Genomic DNA, 22,757 nt, shown 5'->3' on the forward strand with positions numbered 1-22,757 from the left:
GCAGGAAAGTGCTGGGGGAGGTGGCGGTGGGGGGGGGGGGAAGAATCGGACGGAAACCACTTCGGGGCTGGGCTGAGATGGCGCCTCTGTCGTCGAATACCCTGCCGACTCCCAATGTCCAGGCTCCAGCATGCAAGGGAAGGGACATGGGGTGAGGGGTCAGAGGGCGTCCTACTCCGTGGACCAGGGAATGAGTCAGTGCCAGGTGGAATCGGGGGATTGGGCTGCAAACCTTGTCGTGCGAGTCTGACGCCCTGTTTGTTTTGGCAGAGCCTCCTGTTCTGGGACCTCACAACTCTCCCTGTCCACATCTCCCGGTCCCTGCTCTCCTGTCACCAGGACTGGATTACAGGATGTACCTGGGCCCCTCGATACGTGGTGAGTCTGTCATAACCACCTCCAGCCTGACACCCTCCCTATCTCTGTAACCTCCTCCAGCCCCTACACCCTCCCTATCTCTGTAACCTCCTCCAGCCCCTACACCCTCCCTATCTCTGTAACTACCTCCAACCTGACACCCTCCCTATCTCTGTAACCTCCTCCTGCCCCTACACCCCTCCCTATCTCTAACCTCCTCCAGCCCCTACACCCCTCCCTATCTCTGTAACCTCCTCCAGCCCCTACACCCCTCCCTATCTCTGTAACCTCCTCCAGCCCCTACACCCCTCCCTATCTCTGTAACCTCCTCCTGCCCCTACACCCCTCCCTATCTCTGTAACCTCCTCCAGCCCCTACACCCCTTCCTATTTCTGTAACCTCCTCCAGCCCCTACACCTCCCTATCTCTGTAACCTCCTCCAGCCCTATACCCTCCCTATCTCTGTAACCCCCTCCAGCCCCTACACCCCTCTCTATCTCTATAATCTCCTCCTGCCCCTACACCCCTCCCTATCTCTGTAACCTCCTCCAGCCCCTACACCCCTTCCTATTTCTGTAACCTCCTCCAGCCCCTACACCTCCCTATCTCTGTAACCTCCTCCAGCCCTATACCCTCCCTATCTCTGTAACCCCCTCCAGCCCCTACACCCCTCTCTATCTCTATAATCTCCTCCTGCCCCTACACCCCTCCCTATCTCTGTAACCTCCTCCAGCCCCTACACCCCTTCCTATTTCTGTAACCTCCTCCAGCCCCTACACCTCCCTATCTCTGTAACCCCCTCCAGCCCCTACACCCCTCCCTATCTCTGTAACCTCCTCCAGCCCCTACTCCCCTCCCTATCTCTGTAACCTCCTCCTGCCCCTACACCCCTCCCTATCTCTGTAACCTCCTCCAGCCCCTACACCCCTTCCTATTTCTGTAACCTCCTCCAGCCCCTACACCTCCCTATCTCTGTAACCTCCTCCAGCCCTATACCCTCCCTATCTCTGTAACCTCCTCCAGCCCCATACCCTCCCTATCTCTGTAACCCCCTACACCCCTCTCTATCTCTATAATCTCCTCCAGCCCCTACACCCCTCCCTATCTCTGTAACCTCCTCCTGCCCCTACACCCCTCCCTATCTCTGTAACCTCCTCCTGCCCCTACACCCCTCCCTATCTCTGTAACCTCCTCCAGCCCCTACACCCCTTCCTATTTCTGTAACCTCCTCCAGCCCCTACACCTCCCTATCTCTGTAACCTCCTCCAGGCCTACACCCTCCCTATCTCTGTAACCTCCTCCAGGCCTACAACCCACTCTATCTCTGTAACCTCCACCAGCCCTACAACCTCCCAGATGTCTGTAACCTCCTCCACCCCCTACAACCCATTCTATCTCTGCAACCTCCACCAGCCCTACAACCTCCCAGATATCTGTAACCTCCTCCACCCCCTACACCCTTCCCTATCTCTGTAACCTGCTCCAGCGTTACAACCCTTCGAGATCTCTGCGTTCCTTCATCCCTGGCCTCTTGAACATCCCTGATTATAATTGCTCCATCAGTGGCCTGGCCTTCAGCTGCCTGGGCCCCGAGCTTTGGAACTCCCTCCCTAAACTCTCCACACCTCTCCTCCTCTAAGACGCTGCTTAACACCTACCTCTTTGACCCAGCTTTTGGTCATCTGTCCTAAAGTCTCCTTATGTGCTTCGGTGTCAAATTTTGTTTGATAATCGTTCCTGTGAAGCGTCTTGGGACCTTTTACGATGTTAAAGGCATTATATAAATGCAAGTTGTTATAACCACTGGTTCCTGCTCTCCGATATTAACCTTGGATCAATGTTTGACTGATGTGTACTTTTTGCCAATGGGAATTTCCAGGAACGTTGGTTGATTGAAGGAGTCATTGGCTTCCTCTTTGCTAATGGCAGTTACCTGGTGAAGGTCATGACCCCACGTGAGGAACACAAGTAAGGTCGTGAAGGGTAGGAGTGCAGATAAGGGAAATCAGGGATCAGATGATGACGAGCTTGATTTTGAGAAACCTGTAGATTGGGAATGAAGAGGGCGTACTGAACGGGGCGTGGGAGGAATGATCTAACTTGTGCTGTACCTGCCCTGGGAGTGTTTGATGGGACAGTGTAGAGGGAGCTTTACTCTGTATCTAACCCGTGCTGTACCTGCCCGGAAAGGTTCCAATCCGATCGCTCATTCTGATTGGCTGTTCTGTCTCTGTGGCGACAGGCCTCTTGCTCCAATGATGGGACGGTTCGTCTGTGGGATCCGAACAATGGAGAATGCATCCGGGAATTAAAGGGACACACGTCCGCCGTCAGTGGGGTCTCCATCATGGTGAGTGTCAGCAACACAGGGCTTGTGGGGGGGGGGGTGTTACTGAGTGACAGTGTGAGGAAGCTGGATTAACATCAGTACAGATACAGTCAGTAACACAGAGCACTGGGGGAGGGGTTACTGAGTGAGTGTGAGGGAGCTGCATTAACATCAGTAGAGATACAGTCAGTAACACACAGTGCTGGGGGAGGGGTTACTGAGTGACAGTGTGAGGGAGTTGGATTAACATCAGTAGAGATACAGTCAGTAACGGTGCTGGGGGAGGGGTTACTGAGTGAGTGTGAGGGAGCTGGATTAACATCAGTAGAGATACAGTCAGTAACACAGAGCACTGTGGGTGGGGTTACTGAGTGACAGTGTGAGGGAGCTGGATTAACATCAGTAGAGATAGTCAGTAACACAGAGCACTGGGGGTGGGGTTACTGAGTGACAGTGTGAGGGGAGAGCGGACGGGTGGTGGTGGGGGGGAAAAGACCCTGTTGCTATTCTTACCCCGTGCTCCCACCCTTTATATTCCAGGCGGATCTTGTGCTGTCGGTCAGCGGGACCGGGGACCTGGTGGTGTGGAAGGAGTCGGGAGCTGCCGTTACCACCATCCACGCCCACCCTCGCCGCATCAATCACCTGGCGGCCTTCAACAAACCAGGGTCTGCGGTGCAAGCAGAGCGCGGTGAGAGAAGGGCTGTTCACCGCACCCTCCCCCACCCCCCCACTCCCCGAGGGGTATCTCCATACCATCAATCTCATAATAGTCCCATAGCCCTATATCAATCCCATAGCCCTGTATCAATCCCAAACTAATCCCACTGTCCCGCTCTCTACCCATAGCCCTGTATCAATTCCAAACTAATCCCACTGCCCCGTTCTCTTCCCATAGCACTATATCAATTCCAAACTAATCCCACTGTTCCGCTCTCTCGGTACCAACGATATAGGTATAAAACGGGATGAGGTCCTACAAGACGAATTTAGGGAGCTAGAAGATAAATTTAAAAAGTAGGACCTCAAAAGTGGTAATCTCCAGATTGCTACCAGTGCCACATGCTAGTCAGAGTAGGAATCGCAGGATTGCTCAGATGAATACGTGGCTTAAGGAGTGGTGGAGAAGGGAGGGATTCAAATTTCTGGGATATTGGAACCGGTTCTGGGGGAGGTGGGACCAGTACAAATTGGACGGTCTGCACCTGGGCTGCACCGGAACCAATGACCTAGAGGGAGTGTTTGCTAGTGCTGTTGGGGAGGGGTTAAACTAATATGGCAGGGGGATGGGAACCGATGCAGGGAGACAGAGGGAAGTAAAATGGGGGCAGAAGCAAAAGACAGAAAGAAGAAAAGTAAAAGTGGAAGGCAGAGAAACTCAAAGCAAAAAGGGCCACATTTCAGCAAACTTCTAAAGGGGCAAAATGTGTTAAAAAGACAAGCCTGAAGGATCTGTGCCTCAATGCAGGACTATTCGGAATAGAGTGATCATGGCTGGGAACTTAACATCCAGGGGTATTCAACATTTAGAAAGGATAGACAGAAAGGAAAAGGAGGTGGGGTGGCGTTGCTGGTTAAAAAGGAAATTAATGCAAGAGTAAGGAAGGACATTAGCTTGGATGATGTGGAATCGGTATGGGTGGAGCTGCGGAATACCAAAGGGCAGAAAACGCTAGTGGGAGTTGTGCACAGAACACCAAACAGTAGTAGTGAGGTTGGGGACAGCATCAAACAAGAAATTAGGGATGCGTGCAATAAAGATACAGCAGTTATCATGGGCGACTTTAATCTACATATTGATTGGGCGAACCAAACTGGTAGCAATGTGGTGGAGGAGGATTTCCTAGAGTGTATTAGGGATGGTTTAATAGACCAATATGTCGAGGAGCCAACTAGAGGGCTGGCCATCCTAGACTGGGTGACGTGTAATGAGAAAGTACTAATTAGCAATCTTGTGCGAGGCCCCTTGGGGAAGAGTGACCATAATATGGTAGAATTCTTAATTAAGATGGAGAGTGATAGTTAATTCCGAGACTAGGGTCCTGAACTTAAGGAAAGGTAACTTCGATGATATAAGATGTGAATTGGCTAGAATAAACTGGCGAGTGATACTTAAAGGGTTGATGGTGGATAGGCAATGGCAAACGTTTAAAGATCACATGGATGAACTTCAACAATTGTACATCCCTGTCTGGAGTAAAAATCAAACGGGGAAGGTGGCTCAACCGTGGCTAACAAGGAAAATTAAGGATAGTGTTAAATCCAAGGAAGAGGCATATAAATTGGCCAGACAAAGCAGCAAACCTGAGGACTGGGAGAATTTTATAATACAGCAGAGGAGGACAAAGGGTTTAATTAGGAGTGGGAAAATAGAATATGAGAGGAAGCTTGCTGGGAACATAAAAACTGACTTCAAAAGCTTCTATAGATATGTGAAGAGAAAAAGATTAGTGAAGACAAACGTAGGTCCCTTGCAGTCAGATTCAGGTGAATTTATAATAGGGAACAAAGAAATGACAGACCAGTTAAACAAATACTTTGGTTCTGTCTTTACGAAGGAAGACACAAATAACCTTCTGGAAATACTAAGGGACCGAGGGTCTAGTGAGCAGGAGGAACTGAAGGAAATCCTTATTAGGTGGGAAATTGTGTTAGGGAAATTGATGAGATTGAAGGGCGATAAATCCCCGGAGCCTGATGGTCTGCATTCCAGAGTACTGAAGGAAATAGTCCTAGAAATAGTGGATGCATTGGTGATCATTTTCCAACGGTCTATCGACTCTGGATCGGTTCCTATAGACTGGAGGGTACCTAATGTAACACCACTTTTTAAGAAGGGAGGGAGAGAGAAAACGGATAATTATAGACCGGTTAGCCTGACATCAGTAGTGGGGAAAATGTTGGAATCAATTATTAAAGATGAAATAGCAGCACATTTGGAAAGCAGTGACTGGATCAGCCCAAGTCAGCATGGATTTATGAAGGGGAAATCCTGCTTGATAAATCCTCTAGAATTGTTTGAGGATGTAACTGGTAGAGTGGACAAGGGAGAATCGGTGGATGTGGTGTATTTGGACTTTCAAAAGGCTTTTGACAAAGGTCCCACACAAGAGATTGGTGTGCAAAATTAAAGCACATGGTATTGGGGGTAATGTACTGACATGGATAGAGAACTGGTTGGCAGACAGGAAGCAGAGAGTCGGGATAAACGGGTCCTTTTCAGAATGGCAGACAGTGACTAGTGGGGTGCTACAGGGCTCAGTGCTGGGATCCCAGCTATTTACATTATACATTAATGATTTGGATGAGGGAATTGAGTGTAATATCTCCAAGTTTGCAGATGACACTAAGCTGTGTGGCGGTGTGAGCTGTGAGGAGGATGCTAAGAGGCTGCAGGGTGACTTAGACAGGTTAGTTGAATGGGCAAACGAGTGGCAGATGCAGTATAATGTGGATAAATGTGAGGTCATCCACTTTCGTAGCAAAACCACGAAGGTAGAATATTATTTGAATGGTGGCAGATTAGGAAAAGGGGAGATGCAACGAGACCTGGGTGTCATGGTACATCAGTCATTGAAAGTTGGCAAACAGGTACAGTAGGCGCTGAAGAAGGCAAATGGTAGCTAGGGGATTTGAGTATAGTAGCAGGGAGATTTTACTGAAGTTGTACAGGGCCTTGGTGAGGCCTCACCTGGAATATTGTGTTCAGTTTTGGTCTCTTAATCTGAGGAAGGACATTCTTGCTATTGAGGGAGTGCAGCGAAGGTTCACCAGACTGATTCCCGGGATGGCAGGACTGACATATGAGGAGAGACTGGATTGACTAGGCCTCTATTCACTGGAGTTTAGAAAGATGAGAGGGGATCTCAGAGAGACATATAAAATTCTGATGGGGCTGGACAGGTTAGATGCAGGAAGAATGTTAGGGAAGTTCAGAACCAAGGGACACAGTCTTAGGATAAGGGGTAAGCCATTTAGGACTGAGCGGAGGAGAACCTTCTTCACTCAGAGTTGTTAACCTGTGGATGCCAGTTCATTGGATGTATTCAAGAGGGAGTTAGATATGGCCCTTACGGCTAAAAGGATCAAGGGTTATGGAGAGAAGCAGGAAAGGGGTACTGAGGTGAATGATTAGCCATGATCTTATTGAATGGCGGTGCAGGCCCGAAGGGCCGAATGACCCATGCAAGGTCTGGAGAAAGAGTCAGACTGAATGCTGTGAGCGCAAAGTAAAGTGTGTCCTTAGTCTTTTATTGCAGGTCTCCAGAGTGCCTCTCCAACCTGTGAAGCCCTCTTAAATACTTATGCTCCCAAGGAATTATGAGATCCCTTGGGACTCTGGGGAATGGGCCCTCTGGTGGCTGTACACAATATATACAAGTCCAGATACATAACAACATTCCACCCTAAAGTCAATAGTGTAACTATTTACAATCTGAGTCGATCTGGGACCCTTCTTGACCTGGTTGATCGTCTCGGTGTGAAGGCTGGTGTTGTTGAGTCATGTGTTGGTCCCTCGCTGGGTTGCTGTGCAGCTGGCCTTGCTGGGCTGCCTGGTGTGTTGGGCCCTGCAGCGCTGCTGTGGAAGATGGTTTCTGCTTTCTGGTCAACCGTGATGCCGGTTCCCACTGGTGTGTGTGTTGGGGGATCAAAAAAGGTAGGGTCCAAGATGGGTTGCTCAGGGTAGTCCATGAATCTGAGTTTGATTTGGTCCTGGTGTTTCTGGTGAATGAGTCCATTTGAAAGTTTGATCCAAAACTCTCTGCTCCCCTCTTTAGCCACGACAGTGCCGGGAAGCCACTTGGGACCTTGTCCATAGTTTAATACCAAATACAAGATCATTGACTTCAATCTCGCATGACACATTTGCGCTATAATGGTATGCACTTTGTTGAAGCTGCCTACTCTCTAGCTGTTCATGTAGATCCGGGTGAACTAGCCAGAGCCTTGTCTTAAGTGCTCTTTTCATGAGCAGTTCAGCAGATGGGATCCCAGAGAATGAGTGGGGTCTCATGCGGTAGCTAAGCAGGACTCAGTATAGGGGAGTCTGCAGTGAGCCTTCAGTTACCCTCTTCAAGCCTTGCTTGATGGTTTGCACTGCTCTCTGCCTGACCATTGGACGCAGGTTTAAACGGGGCAGAGATGACATGTTTGATCCTGTTACGGGTCATAAATTCTTTGAACTCAGCACTGGTAAAACATGGCCCGTTGTTACTCACCAGGACATCGGGTAAGCCATGTGTGGCAAACGTGGCCCGCAGGCTTTCAGTGGTGGCAGCGGAAGTGCTAGCCGACATTATCTCACATTCAATCCACTTGGAGTATGCGTCTCCAACCACAAGGAACATTTTACCCAAGAACACGCCTGCATAGTCGACGTGTACCCTAGACCACGGTTTGGAAAGCCAAGACCATAAACTTAGTGGCGCCTCCCTGGGTACATTGCTTAACTGCGAGCTTGTATTACATCTGTGAATGCAGGACTTTTAAGTCCGCATCGATACTGGGCCACCACACATGGGATCGAGCTATCGCTTTCATCATTACGATGCCTGGGTGGGTACTGTGAAGGTCATTGATGAAGGTGTCTCTGCCCTTCTTGGGGACCACTACTCGATTGCCCCACAGAAGGCAGTCTGCCTGTATAGACATTTCATCTTTGCACTTTATCTCTTCCTGCATTTCCACTGGGACATGGACCAGCTCCCGTGAAGCACACAGCTTTTGACTAGAGATAATAAGTGGTCCCGTCTTGTCCAGGTTTTGATCTGCCGGGCAGGGGACGGGTGATTGCTCACTTTCAAATATTTCCATAACCATGGCTATATCTGCGAGCTGCGCCATTTCCACTCCCGTGCTGGGCAATGGCAGCCGACTGAGAGCATCGGCGCAGTTTTCTGTGCCTGGCCTGTGACGGATGGTGTAGTTGTATGCGAACAACGTGAGCGTCCATCTCTGGATGCGGGCTGATGCGTTGGTATTTATCCCTTTGCTCTCGGAAAACAGGGCTATAAGTGGCTTATGGTCAGTTTCCAATTCGAATTTTAGCCCAAACAGGTATTGATGCATTTTCTTTACCCCATAGACACACGCTAACACTTCTTTTTCAATCATGCTGTCAGCTCTCTTGGCCTTAGACAGACTCCTGGATGCATAAGCAACCGGTTGCAATTTCCCGAAATCATTAGCTTGTTGTAATACACACCCGACGCCATATGATGACGCATCACATGCTCGTACCAAAAGCTTACCTGGATCATACAACACAAGCAATTTCTTTGAGCATAACAATTTTCTCGCTTTTACAAAGGCATTTTCTTGGCTTTTGCCCCAAACCCATTTGCCCCCTTTTCATGGTAAGACATGTCGTGGTTCTAGCAGGGTGCTGAGACCCGGTAAGGTGTTACCAAAGTAATTCAAGAGTCCCAGGAACAACCACAGCTCCGTCACGTTCTGTGGCCTCGGTACGTTCTCGATTGCCTCCGTCTTCGCGTTGGTGGGCCTGATGCCGTCCGCCGCAATCCTCCTTCCCAAGAACTCCACTTCAGGCGCCAGGAAAATGCACTTCGAGCGTTTTAACTTGAGCCCCATGCGGTTGAGCTGACTAAGAACCTCCTCCAGGTTCTGCAGATGCTCGACTGTGTTCCGACCTCTGACCAAGGTGTCGTCCTGGAAGACCACGGTGTGTGGGACCAACTTCAGTAAACTTTCCATGTTTCTCTGGAATATCGCCGCCGCTGATCAGATTCCAAATGGGCATCTGTTATAAACAAAAAGACCTTTCTGCATGTTGATGCAGGTGAGGGCCTTCGATGATTCCTCTAGTTCCTGCGTCATGTAGGCAGTGGTCAGATCCAGCTTCATGACTGTCTTTCCTCCCGCCAGTGTTGCAAAGAGGTCGTCGGTTTTTGGAAGTGGGTATTGTTCCTGCAGGGAGAAATGATTAATAGTTACTATGTAATCACCACAGATTCTGACAGTGCCGTCTCCCTTGAGGACTGGGATAATAGGACTGGCCCACTCGCTGAACTCGATCAATGAGATGATGCCCTCTCTTTGTAGTCGGTCGAGCTCAATTTTTATCTGTTCTCTCAGCATGTATGGTACTGCTCTCACCTTGTGATGGATGGGTCGCGCCCCCAGTATTAAGTGGATCTGCACTTTTGCTCCTTGGAATTTCCTGATGCCTGGTTCGAACAGCAAAGGAAATTTGTTTAAGACCTGGACACACGAAGTGTCGTCAGCGGGCGATAGCGCTCAGATGTCATCCCAATTCCAGCGTATCTTTCCCAGCCAGCTCCTGCTGAGCAGCGTGGGACCATCGCCCGGTACCACCCAGAGTGATAGCTTGTGCACTGCTCCATCGTAGGAGACCTTTACAGTAGCACTGCCGATTATAGGAATCCATTATTTTGTGTAAATTCTTAGTTTTGTGCGAATTGGAGTTAAGACTGGCCCTGAGGCCTTGTTGCACCACAACCTTTCGAAAGTCTTTTTGCCCATGATGGACTGGCTCGTGCCCGTGTCCAGCTCCATTGACACTGGGAATCCATTTAGTTCAACCTTCAGCATTATTGGGGGACAATTTGTGGTGAATGTGTGCACCCCATGTACCTCTGCCTCCTCTATCAGAGTTTCGTCGTGATCCTCCGTGGATCTGTCCTCCTCTGCAACGTGGTGGTTTGCAGGTTTAGCAGGCCTAGCAGCTCACCTGCACACTCTTTGGAGGTGTCCCATTGTTCCACAGCCCTTGCAAATGTATCCTTTGAATCGGCGTGAATGGAAACAATGATCACCCCCGCAGCGCCAACAAGGTGTTAATGGCCTTGCATTCATCACCCTTGATGGTGGACTCGGACTCTGCGGACGTGTAGCTGCAGGTATGTGAGACCTGCCCTGTCCGTTATGATTCGAAAACAACATCACTTTGTTCACAGTACTTGTAGCAGCACTTGTGTGCTGAGCGATTTGCTTAGTTTAGTATTGTCACTGGTGGCAATGAAAGCCTGGGCTATCGCTGTGGCCTTACTCAAGGTTGGGGTCTCTACAGTGAAATGTTTGCGAAGTGTGGTTTCGTGGCCAATGCCAAGTATGAAAAAGTCTCTGAGCATGTGCTCCAAATGTCCTTCAAATTCGCAATGTCCTGCAAGGTGTCTTAGCTCGGCGACGTAACTCGGCAACATAACTCGCTACTTCCTGGTCTTCAGATCTTTTGTAGGTGTAGAACCGGTACCTCGCCATCAGAACGCTTTCCTTCAGGTTCAAATGCTGTCAGACCAGTGTGCAGAAATCATCGTACGATTTCTCCGTGGGTTTCACTGGAGTGAGCAGATTCATCATGAGGCCATACGCTGGTGCCCCACAGACGTTGAGGATGATTGCTCTGTTTGGCAGTGCTCTCTCCCCCATCTAGCTCATTGGCCACAAAGTATTGGTCGAGTCGCTTCACAAAAGATTCACAATCATCTCCCTCCGAGAATTTCTCCAGAATGCCCACTGTTCTCTGCATCTTTGGGTTCGTTATCTGTATCTCGTCGCCAGTTGTAGTGTATGGAGAAAGAGTCAGACTGAACACTGAGCTCAAAGTAAAGTGTGACCTTAGTCTTTTATTGCAGGTCTCCAAAGTGCCTCTCCAACCTGTGGAGCCTTCTTAAATACCTGTGCTCCCTTGGGACTCCGGGGAATGAGCCGTCTGGTGGCTGTACAGAGTAAATACAAGTCCAGATACATAACAGTCTACTCCTGTACCTATTTTCTATGTTTCTCTCCCATAGCCCTGTATCAATCCCAAACTAATCATAAAAACATAGAAACATAGAAAATAGGTGCAGGAGTAGGCCATTCGGCCCTTTGAGCCTGCACCACCATTCAATAAGATCATGGCTGATCATTCACCTCAGTACTCCTTTCCTGCTTTCTCTCCATACCCCTTGATCCTTTTAGCAATAAGGGCCATATCTAACTCCCTCTTGAATATATCCAATGAACTGAACTGGCATCAACAACTCTCTTCGGTAGGGAATTCCACAGGTTAACAACTCTGAGTGAAGAAGTTTCTCCTCATCTCAGTCCTAAATGGCTTACCCCTTATCCTTAGACTGTGTCCCCTGGTTCTGGACTTCCCCAACATCGGGAACATTCTTCCTGCATCTAACCTGTCCAGTCCCATCAGCATTTTATATGTCTCTGAGATCCCCTCTCATCTTTCTAAGCTCCAGTCTCTCCTCATATGTCAGTCCTGCCATCCTGGGAATCAGTCTGGTGAACCTTCGCTGCACTCCCTCAATAGCAAGAACGTCCTTCCTCAGATTAGGAGACCAAAACTGAACACAATATTGCTGGTGAGGCCTCACTAAGGCCCTGTACAACTGCAGTAAGACCTCCCTGCTCCTAGACTCAAATCCCCTAGCTATGAAGGCCAACATACCATTTGCCGCCTTCACCACCTGCTGTACCTGCATGCCAACTTTCAATGATTGATGTACCATAACACACAGGTCTCGTAGTGTCATCTGCAAACTTGGAGATATTGCACTGAATTCCTTCATCTAAATCATTAATGTATATTGTAAATAGCTGGGGTCCCAGCACTGAGCCCTGCGGCACCCCACGAGTCACTGCCTGCCATTCTGAAAAGGATCCCACTGCCCCGCTCTTCTCCATAGCCCTGTATCAATCTCAAACTAATCCCACTGCCCTGCTCTCTTCTCCATAGCCCTGTATCAATCTCAAACTAATCCCACTGCCCCGCTCTCTCCATAGCCCTGTATTAATCCCAAACTAATCTCACTGCCCCGCTCTCCTCCATAGCCATGTATCAATCTCAAACTAATCCCACTGCCCCGCTCTCCTCCATAGCCCTGTATCAATCTCAAACTAATCCCACTGCCCTGGTCTCCCCCCATAGTCCTGTATCAATCTCAAACTAATCCCACTGCCCCGCTCTCTCCCCATAGCCCTGTATCAATCCCAAACTAATCCCACTGCCCCGCTCTCTCCCCATAGCCCTGTATCAATCCCAAACTAATCTCACTGCCCCGCTCTCTCCCCATAGCCCTGTATCAATCCCAAACAAATCACACTGCCCCGCTCTCCCCCTTGGGGATCGCGCAGGAAGAATGGGGTTCATCAGTGAGATGCCAGGGGCAATCCTGTGTTTGCCCTGTCCCAGCGGTGGCAGGAGGGGGACAGTGCCCCTGTTGTGGGGGGGGGGGCATGTCAGTGCCCCTGTTGGGGGGCAGTGCCCCTGTTGTGGGGGTGGTGTGACGGGAACAGGTGAGAGGGAGAGTCTCGGAGTGAGTCGGTGCTGAACCGCTCGGTTCCTTCACTCCACAGAACAAGGAGAGCTGCCCGAGACATTAACCGTGGTGACTGCGAGCGATGACGGCTCGGTCAGGATCTGGCAGCCCCTGCAGGTGAGCATTTCAGCTACACTTTAAACACATTTCTGTATTAGTCAACACTCTCTCTCTCTCTCTGCCACTCTCTTCAACACTGTCTCTCACTCTGTCTCTCACTCTGTCTCTCACTCTGTCTCTCACTCTGTCTCTCACTCTGTCTCTCACTCTGTCTCTCACTCTGTCTCTCACTCTGTCTCTCACTCTGTCTCTCACGCTGTCTCTCACGCTGTCTCTCACGCTGTCTCTCACGCTGTCTCTCACGCTGTCTCTCACGCTGTCTCTCACGCTGTCTCTCACGCTGTCTCTCACGCTGTCTCTCACGCTGTCTCTCACGCTGTCTCTCACGCTGTCTCTCACGCTGTCTCTCACGCTGTCTCTCACGCTGTCTCTCACGCTGTCTCTCACGCTGTCTCTCACGCTGTCTCTCACGCTGTCTCTCACGCTGTCTCTCACGCTGTCTCTCACGCTGTCTCTCACGCTGTCTCTCACGCTGTCTCTCACGCTGTCTCTCACGCTGTCTCTCACGCTGTCTCTCACGCTGTCTCTCACGCTGTCTCTCACGCTGTCTCTCACGCTGTCTCTCACGCTGTCTCTCACGCTGTCTCTCACGCTGTCTCTCACGCTGTCTCTCACGCTGTCTCTCACGCTGTCTCTCACGCTGTCTCTCACGCTGTCTCTCACGCTGTCTCTCACGCTGTCTCTCACGCTGTCTCTCACGCTGTCTCTCACGCTGTCTCTCACGCTGTCTCTCACGCTGTCTCTCACGCTGTCTCTCACGCTGTCTCTCACGCTGTCTCTCACGCTGTCTCTCACGCTGTCTCTCACGCTGTCTCTCACGCTGTCTCTCACGCTGTCTCTCACGCTGTCTCTCACGCTGTCTCTCACGCTGTCTCTCACGCTGTCTCTCACGCTGTCTCTCACGCTGTCTCTCACGCTGTCTCTCACGCTGTCTCTCACGCTGTCTCTCACGCTGTCTCTCACGCTGTCTCTCACGCTGTCTCTCACGCTGTCTCTCACGCTGTCTCTCACGCTGTCTCTCACGCTGTCTCTCACGCTGTCTCTCACGCTGTCTCTCACGCTGTCTCTCACGCTGTCTCTCTCGCTGTGTCACTCTCACACTTTCACACACTATCTATCTCTCACACACACACTCATTCTCTCACAATGCAGGCTCATTGGCTCACACTCTCTGACACAACTCCCTCCCTCCCGCTCGCTCGCCCACCCGCTCACTCACTCCCTCCCTCCCTCCCGCCCTCTCGCACCACTGTGAAGCCTCAGGCTGGATTCCTTGTGGCGAAGGGCACGTGATGGTTGAACTCATTCACCATGGCCTGCACTGGGACATGTCCTGTGAGTGTGTAAAAACCTTGCACTAACGGCTTGTCTCTGCTCCCTCCAGGCGGACGAGGTGTCGACGCTGACGGGTCACAGTGCTCCCGTCTCCAGTGCTGCTGTCAGGGACCGTGTCCCCTTCTTCCTGACCGTCGGGGCTGACCGAACTGTGCGACAGTGGGACGTCCCTCCCGGGAAAGGTAGGTCAGACCCCCACCCCCTGCCCTAACCCTGCTGGGGCGTGTCACAGCAAGCAGTGTGATACGCAGCACCAACCTAACTCCATTTAAAAGTAGCTTTTAAAATTACACTCCCCTCTCTGGTCTGGGATTTCCCAAGCGCATGGTCATGTGATCTTTGTGTGTCATATGTTACTACACCAATATCGTACCCAGCGCTCTGGGGTGTGGGTGGTGTTTATGTCGAAGACCAGGTATATGCTGCATGGTTATCAATAGGTTGCGTATCTGGACCCCACAAGTCCCAGCCACGGCGGCTGATTGACTAATTCACCCCTCAATCACACCTGGCGATGCACTCCTGTAAGTGACTGGATTAATTTCATGCAGTCATTTGTGTTGGTTGGGCCTGTACTCATTGGAATTCAGAAGAACGAGAGGTGATCTTATCGAAACGTATAAGATTATGAGGGGCCTTGACAGGATGGATGCAGAGAGGATGTTTCCACTATAGGGGAGACTAGAACTAAATGGCAAGATCTTGGAATAAGGGGCCGCCCATTTAAAACTGAGATGAGGAGAAATTTATTTTGTGTTGTAAATCTGTGGAATTTGCTGCCTCAGAGAGTTATGTAAGCTGGGACATTGAATAAATTTAAGACAGAAATAGACAGTTTCTTAAACAATAAGGGGTTATGGGGAGTGGGCGGGGAAGTGAAGCTGAGTCCATGATCGGATCAGCCATGATCTTATTGAATGGTGGAGCAGGCTCGAGGGGTGATATGGCCTGCTACTGTTCCTATTTCTTGTGTTACATTAACCATCCTTCACACACGTCGTGTTACTGGAGTAATAATCCTGCCTTTATCGGGAGACTCTGCTGTAGTTTGAAGAGGCCCCCGTTTGGAGACACTGGGGCCTAAATTCATGGCCGCCAGAAAGCTGGCGCACATTCTGTTTGTAAAAGTTTTTATCGTCGGGGTGGAAGTGCGGCGGAGGTGGGGGTGGGCCCCAGTCTCCGCCGCTGTCACTCAGGTGGTGACCGTACGTGTGTGCGGCACCACGTGTCTCCCCTCATTTACAGGGGAGAAAGACAGCGTTTTCTTCAGTTGGCCACTGGCCCAGCGAGGGTTTCGGTTGGGTCAGTGAGCTGGCACCCGAGAGGGGCTGCCAGGCTGCCTGTTGGCGGCCTGCCCGAACCCGGGCCATAAATGTCGGGCCAATCGGGAAGTTGGCCAGCAAAAAAAAAAAACCCCACCTGGCGGCGGTGATAGTGCGCCCTCCCTCCTGTTAAAGGGCCACCGTGCTGCTGTGGCTCACACACGAGAAACCAGGTGCACTGACACAATGAGCTGTTGGGGGCACTGCGCAGCGGATCGTGGATTTGTTGAGGTAGATTTTGTGGGAGATGCGATGGAAGTGTGGGAGAGCGGCAATGGGCGCTGTCGGCAGCAGCGGGCCGCAAGTGGGGACCGCCCGCAAAACCCCCGGCTGAGTCTGGATCGTGACGGCCAATGGACAGCAACTCGCCGGCCACTCGATTCTGCCTCATGGCCGCTGCACGACGGCAGTAACGGGCTTTACCCGGACCCTGAATTTAGGCCCCACAATGTTTAAAGAGACTCTCTTTGCCATAACTCCTACCCTGCCTCCAGCGCATTGGCTGTGTCAGTAATGTCAATACTCAGTGCATCAATATTTTAAAATCTTAACAGAATAACAGCTGAAGCATAGATATGTTGGCTCAAAACCTGCTAGAATTCTTTACACAAACCCTTTGTTTAAATTGCTTGAAGCCAACGCCTCCTGCTCACTGAGCTTCCCCTGTGGAATCTTAACGGCCAAATCAAAGCCAGGGGTCAGCCCCGAGGGTGGCACTGTCGCCTCAGAGCATCCCGGGTTTGAGTTTCCCCTTCGGAGACTCGAGCCTCATAATCCAGGCCCGACATTGCCGGTGCCTGTACTGAGGCAGCGCCACGCTGTGGGAGGGTCAGTGCTGAGGCAGCGCCGCGCTGTGGGAGGGTCAGTACTGAGGCAGCGCCGCGCTGTGGGAGGGGCGGTACTGAGGCAGCACCGCGCTGTGGGAGGGTCAGTACTGAGGCAGCGCCGCGCTGTGGGAGGGTCAGTACTGAGGCAGCGCCGCGCTGTGGGAGGGGCGGTACTGAGGCAGCACCGCGCTGTGGGAGGGTCAGTACTGAGGCAGCACCGTGCTGTGGGAGGGGCGGTACTGAGGCAGCACCGTGCTGTGGGAGGGGTGGTACTGAGGCAGCACCGTGCTGTGGGAGGGTCAGTACTGAGGCAGCACCGTGCTGTGGGAGGGGCGGTACTGAGGCAGCGCCGTGCTGTGGGAGGGGCGGTACTGAGGCAGCACCGCGCTGTGGGAGGGGCGGTACTGAGGCAGCACCGCGCTGTGGGAGGGGCGGTACTGAGGCAGCACCGCACTGAGGGAGGGGGCGGTACTGAGGCAACGCCGCACTGAGGGAGGGGGCGGTACTGAGGCAGCACCGCGCTGTGGGAGGGGGCGGTACTGAGGGAGCACCGCGCTGTGGGAGGGTCTGTACTGAGGCAGCACCGCGCTGTGGGAGGGTCTGTACTGAGGCAGCGCCGCGCTGTGGGAGGGTCTGTACTGAGGCAGCGCGGCGCTGTGGGAGGGTCTGTACTGAGGCAGCACCGCGCTGTGGGAGGGTCTGTACTGAGGCAACACCGCGCTGTGGGAGGGTCTGTACTGAGGCAGCACCGCGCTGTGGGAGGGTCGGTACTGAGGGAGCGCCGCGCTGTGGGAGGGGCGGTACTGAGGGAGCGCTGCGCTGTGGGAGGGTCTGTACTGAGGCAGCACCGCGCTGTGGGAGGGTCGGTACTGAGGGAGCGCCGCGCTGTGGGAGGGTCTGTACTGAGGGAGCGCCGCGCTGTGGGAGGGTCTGTACTGAGGCAGCACCGCGCTGTGGGAGGGGTGGTACTGAGGGAGCGCCGCGCTGTGGGAGGGGGCGGTACTGAGGCAGCACCGCGCTGTGGGAGGTTCGGTACTGAGGCAGCACCGCGCTGTGGGAGGGTCGGTACTGAGGCAGCGCCGCGCTGTGGGAGGGGTGGTACTGAGGGAGCGCCGCACTGAGGGAGGGGCGGTACTGAGGCAGCGCCGCGCTGTGGGAGGGTCTGTACTGAGGGAGCGCCGTGCTGTGGGAGGGGTGGTACTGAGGGAGCGTGCACTGTTGGAATGTCAGCACTAAGGGAGCGCCGCGCTGTGGGAGGGGTGGTACTGAGGGAGCGTGCACTGTTGGAATGTCAGCACTGAGGGAGCGCCGCACTGAGGGAGGGGCGGTACTGAGGCAGCACCGCGCTGTGGGAGGGTCTGTACTGAGGGAGCGCCGTGCTGTGGGAGGGGTGGTACTGAGGGAGCGTGCACTGTTGGAATGTCAGCACTGAGGGAGCGCCGCACTGAGGGAGCGTGCATTGTTGGAATGTCAGCACTGAGGGAGCGCCGCGCTGTGGGAGGGGTGGTACTGAGGGAGCGTGCACTGTTGGAATGTCAGCACTGAGGGAGCGCCGCGCTGTGGGAGGGTCGGTACTGAGGGAGCGTGCACTGTTGGAATGTCAGCACTGAGGGAGTGCCGCGCTGTGGGAGGATTGGTACTGAGGGAGCGTGCACTGTTGGAATGTCAGCATTGAGGGAGCGCCGCGCTGTGGGAGGGTCGGTACTGAGGGAGCGTGCACTGTTGGAATGTCAGCACTGAGGGAGCGCCGCGCTGTGGGAGGGTCGGTACTGAGGGAGCGTGCACTGTTGGAATGTCAGCACTGAGGGAGCGCCGCGCTGTGGGAGGGTCGGTACTGAGGGAGCGTGCATTGTTGGAATGTCAGCACTGAGGGAGTGTAGAACTGTTGGAGATGTTGGCTTTTGGATGGATGTTAAACCGGGCCCCTATCTGCCCTGTCAGTTGGACATATTACATCCCACAGCCAATATTCGAAGAGCAGGGGAGTTTTCCCCGATGTCCTGGGGCCAATATTTATCCCTCAACCAACATCACTGAAACACATTATCTGGTCATTATTTCATGCCTGCGGGATCTTGCTGTGAACAAATTGGTTTCCCTGTTTCCGACACTGCAACAGTGACTGCACTTGAAGAGTGCTTCATTAGCTATGCAGTGCTTTGGGACGTCCTGAAGTTTTGAAAGGTGCAGGGCTGTGGGGAAAATGCAGGGTCGTGGGCCGAGCTGAGGTGTTGTAGAGAGTCGGCTCGGGCTCAACGGGCCGAATGGCCTCCTGTGCTGTCACCGTTCTATGATTGTATCCCTCCATGTGTTTGCCTCTATCACACAGCACATTCTCATCACACAAAGATATTCATGCTCACTTCCTATTAGATTACACACTATCCTACACTGCCCTGTAACTCTCTACAGCCAGGTGTTCTGCTGCTTGACTCCTCTTCCGTTCCCCAATTTGTCTCTCCAGGTTTGGAAGATCCATCATGTCATCGAGGTGCAGTCACTGCCCTCTGCTGGTCACCTTCTGGGACGTTCCTGGTATCCGGCAGTCAGAGTGGAGAACTCAAGGTGTGGAGTTCTGGGATAGCTTTACACAGCATCCAGGTGGGAATCTGTGGCAAACCTTTAGTTTGACATTTTAGTTCCTGACATCCTCCGCATTTGTCCCTTCCCCTGAATAGGGGGTGAAATCACTCACTTAAATATAAATTAATATTCTGTAATAAGTCTGCTTTTGTGGTTTAGCCTGAAACACGATCTGTTTGTCCGAGCAATTGGGAAGCTACAGACCTATTTAAGTTGTAAGGCAGGTCACAGGAGAGTGGGGAACTGGCTTGTTGCTCTGACCACGAATGGAGAGTGTTGGAAGAATCGCAGGTTGTAACCTGAAGTGGCTGATCACTCTGGTCAGGCCCGATGGTGAGTGCTGGTCACTAGGGCCATGAGCTGAATGCCCAGGCACTGGAAGCTTGACACTGATCTTCAACATTGGAGGACTGAGTTCAAAGGCGGTCCCCGTTCACGCCCGGTCTCCCATCTCCCCCCCCCCCCTCCCCCCCCCCCGTTCACGCCCCGGTCCCATTTCCGCCTCCACCCCAACGTCCCCTTCTCCTCCCCATCTCCCCCGGTCCCCCGTTTCCCCCCCCCGTGGTCCCCCGTTCACGCCCCGGTCCCATTTCCGTCCCCTTCTCCCCCCAGTCCCTGTTTTCTCCCCACTCAGACCCCTTTCTCACACAGCACTCCGTCCCGCACCATCCCATTCTCACACCTTATCCCCATTCTGCCCATCACCCCTTTCTCCAGGCCCTTTTAAATGGTTCTATACTCTCGACAAGCTGATCTTGATTCTCATTCACCACTGTTGCTGGCCGCTCATTCCCTGTCCGAGCAAGTTCCCACGACCCTCTCCCTCATTCTTTTGGTGCTGACCTTAAATTGATGCCCTCCAGCTACCCACTCACCCCCTGGCGGGAATCATTTTCTCCAACTTCCTGAACCAAAACCCCTCAGGGTTTTGAACCGCTCTATCAGAACTCCTCAACCTGCTCTGACCTAATGAAACAGTTTGAATCTCTTAGCCCCTCCTGGGATCATTCCACTGAATCTCTTCCCCACCCTCTCCACGGCCTTGACATCCTTCCTAAAGCAAGGCACCAAACCAGGAGGTGAACAAGAGGGGGTCCTTCCATGAGATGAAGTAGGTTCACAAATGTCAAAATGGCCAAACTTCATCTGACACTCCCCCTGCCCGAGCCCTGAACTCGCATCTTTCTCCAGTTTCTCTGATCTCCCCTCTTCATCTCTCCAAGCTCATCTTATCCATGAGACCCACTTCCTGCTCTCTTGACTCTATTCCAACTAAACTGCTGACCACCCAACTTCTTGTTTTGGCTCCCATGTTAGCCGAAATTGTTAACGGTTCTCTGTCCTCAGGCACTGTTCCCTTCTCCTTCAAATCTGCTGTCGTCACCCCTCTCTTCAAAAAAAACAACCCTTTGCTTGCTAGCTATCGCCTCATCTCCAACCTCCCTTTCCGGTCCAGAGTCCTTGAATGTGTTGTCGCCTCCCAAATCTGTGATCATCTTTCCATGAATTCCATGTTTGAATCTCTTCAATCTGGTTTCCGCCCTTGCCACAGAACTGAAACTGCTCTCATCAAAGTCACAAATGACATTCTTTGTGACTCTGACCTGTCTGCAGCCTCTGACACAGTTGACCACTCCATCCTCCTCCAACGCCTCTCCACCATCGTCCAGCTGGGTGGGACTGCACTCGCCTGGTTCCATTCCTATCTATCTAATCATAACCAGAGAATATTGTGCAATGGCTTCTCTTCCTGCCCCCGCATCGTTATCTCTGGTGTTCCCCAAGGATCTGTCCTTGGCCTCCTTTTTATTTCTCATCTACATGCTGCCCCTTGGAGATATGATCCGAAAACACGGAGTCGGTTTCCACGCAAACGACACCCAGCTCTACCTCTCCATCACTTCTCTCGACCCCTCCATGGTCTCTAAATTGTCAGATTGATTGTCCGACATCCAGTACTGGATGAGCAGAAATTTTCTCCAATTAAATATTGGGAAGACCGAAGCCATTATCTTTGGTCCCTGCCTCGAACTGCGTTCCCGAACCACTGACTCCATCCCTCTCCCTAGCATTTGTCTGAGGGTGAACAAGACAGTTCGCAATCTAGATATTATATTTGACTCAAATGAGTTTCCAGCCACATATCCGCAGCATAACTAAAACCGCTTTTTTCCACCTCCGCCCCTGCCTCGGCTCTGCTGCTGCTAAAGCCCTCATTCAGGCCTTTGTTACCTCTGGACTTGACTGCTCCAACTAACTCCTGGCTGCCCTCCCACATTCTACACAATGTAAACTGGAGGTCATTCAAAACTCAGCAGTCCGTGTCCTAACTCACCAAGATCACCCATCACCCCTTTGCTCACTGACCTACATTGGCTCCCGGTTAAACAACACATCGATTTCAAAATTCTCATCCTTGTTTCCGAATCACTCCATGGCCTCACCCCTCCCTATCTCTGTAATCTTTTTCAGCCTCACAACCCCACAAGATGTCTGCGCTCCTCAAATTCTGCCCTCCTGAACATCCCTGATTGTAACTGATCAACCCTCGGTGGCCGTGTCTTCTGTTGCCGAGGCCCTGAGCTCTGGAACTCCCTCCCTAAACCCCTCTGCCTCTCTACCTCGCTTTGTTCCTTTAAGATGCTCCTTAAAACTAGCCTCTTTGATTGAGCTTTTGGTCACCAGCCCGAATGTCCCCTTGTGTGGCTCGGTGTCAGATTTTGTTTGATAACACTCCGGTGAAATGTCTTCGGATGCTTTATGATGTTTAATGTATTTATGCAGCGACTTTTTGTATTTGGAAGTGATCGTAGCTTTAAATTAAATAACAAAAGCAGGCAAGTCGAGTAGAGTTGGTTGGAAACAGATTGTTAAATGAACCCGATGGGCAATGAGGAGAATTTATTTTATGCAGTGAGCTGTTGTTGTCTGAAAGGGCAGTGGAAACAGATTCAATAGTAACTTTCAAAAGTCTCTCTGTCTCTCTCTCTCTGTCTCTCTGCCTCCCCCTCTCTCTGGCGTCTCTCTCACTCTCTCTCTCTCTCTCTCTCTCTCTCTCTAACAGGCCCACATGAACTGTATCAGTGCTGTCTCCTTCTTTTCTGAGAACGATTTTGCAGTGGGATCGTACGATAAGAGCGTCTCCATCTGGACCCTCCGTCCCCAGCGACAGATGCACTCTGTACGGTAAGGAGCTGCTCCGCACTGAGAGTTACAGGGAAGGTGTGACCTGGGATGTTGGCTCTTACCCTCTCTTCTCTGCTGTGTTTTGCTCAGCGTTGGTTGGTGCATCTTATCAATGTCTTGCTTCTTCCCAGGATGTGTCTCCAGTCTTCATTCACCCTCGATTGGCCAGTCTACTGTCTGAGCATGCTCAGACTGCAGGAGCACCTCCTGGTGGGGGACCTGCTGGGAAACCTCACCATCTGGGCCCCAGAGGGGCGGCACTGGACGGTGCTGGAGGGGTAAGTGTCCCTAATTAAACCGGTGGAGGCGGGGCCCGCGGGGTGGAGGCTGGCCCGGGGGGTGGGGGGGGAAGCGGGGTGGGGGGGGGGAGGAAGCGAGGTGGAGGCTGGCCCCGGTGGGG

At 52.1% G+C, this 22,757-nt stretch overlaps 1 protein-coding gene across 1 annotated transcript in view; it reads left to right on the forward strand.

Moving 5' to 3' along the window:
• Positions 1-22,639, forward strand: part of LOC139274153 (telomerase protein component 1-like) — a 56,277-nt gene extending 33,638 nt beyond the window's left edge. The window contains exons 13-19 of the mRNA XM_070891193.1: positions 271-378; positions 2,237-2,325; positions 3,227-3,377; positions 14,489-14,621; positions 19,053-19,189; positions 22,236-22,357; positions 22,489-22,639. Of these exons, the coding sequence (XP_070747294.1) occupies positions 271-378; positions 2,237-2,325; positions 3,227-3,377; positions 14,489-14,621; positions 19,053-19,189; positions 22,236-22,357; positions 22,489-22,639 (891 nt within the window). The remainder of the gene's footprint in view (positions 1-270; positions 379-2,236; positions 2,326-3,226; positions 3,378-14,488; positions 14,622-19,052; positions 19,190-22,235; positions 22,358-22,488) is intronic.
• Positions 22,640-22,757: the final 118 nt, after the last annotated feature.

This window comes from Pristiophorus japonicus, chromosome 9 (genome assembly GCF_044704955.1).
Source record: "Pristiophorus japonicus isolate sPriJap1 chromosome 9, sPriJap1.hap1, whole genome shotgun sequence".
Lineage (NCBI taxonomy): Eukaryota > Metazoa > Chordata > Chondrichthyes > Pristiophoridae > Pristiophorus > Pristiophorus japonicus.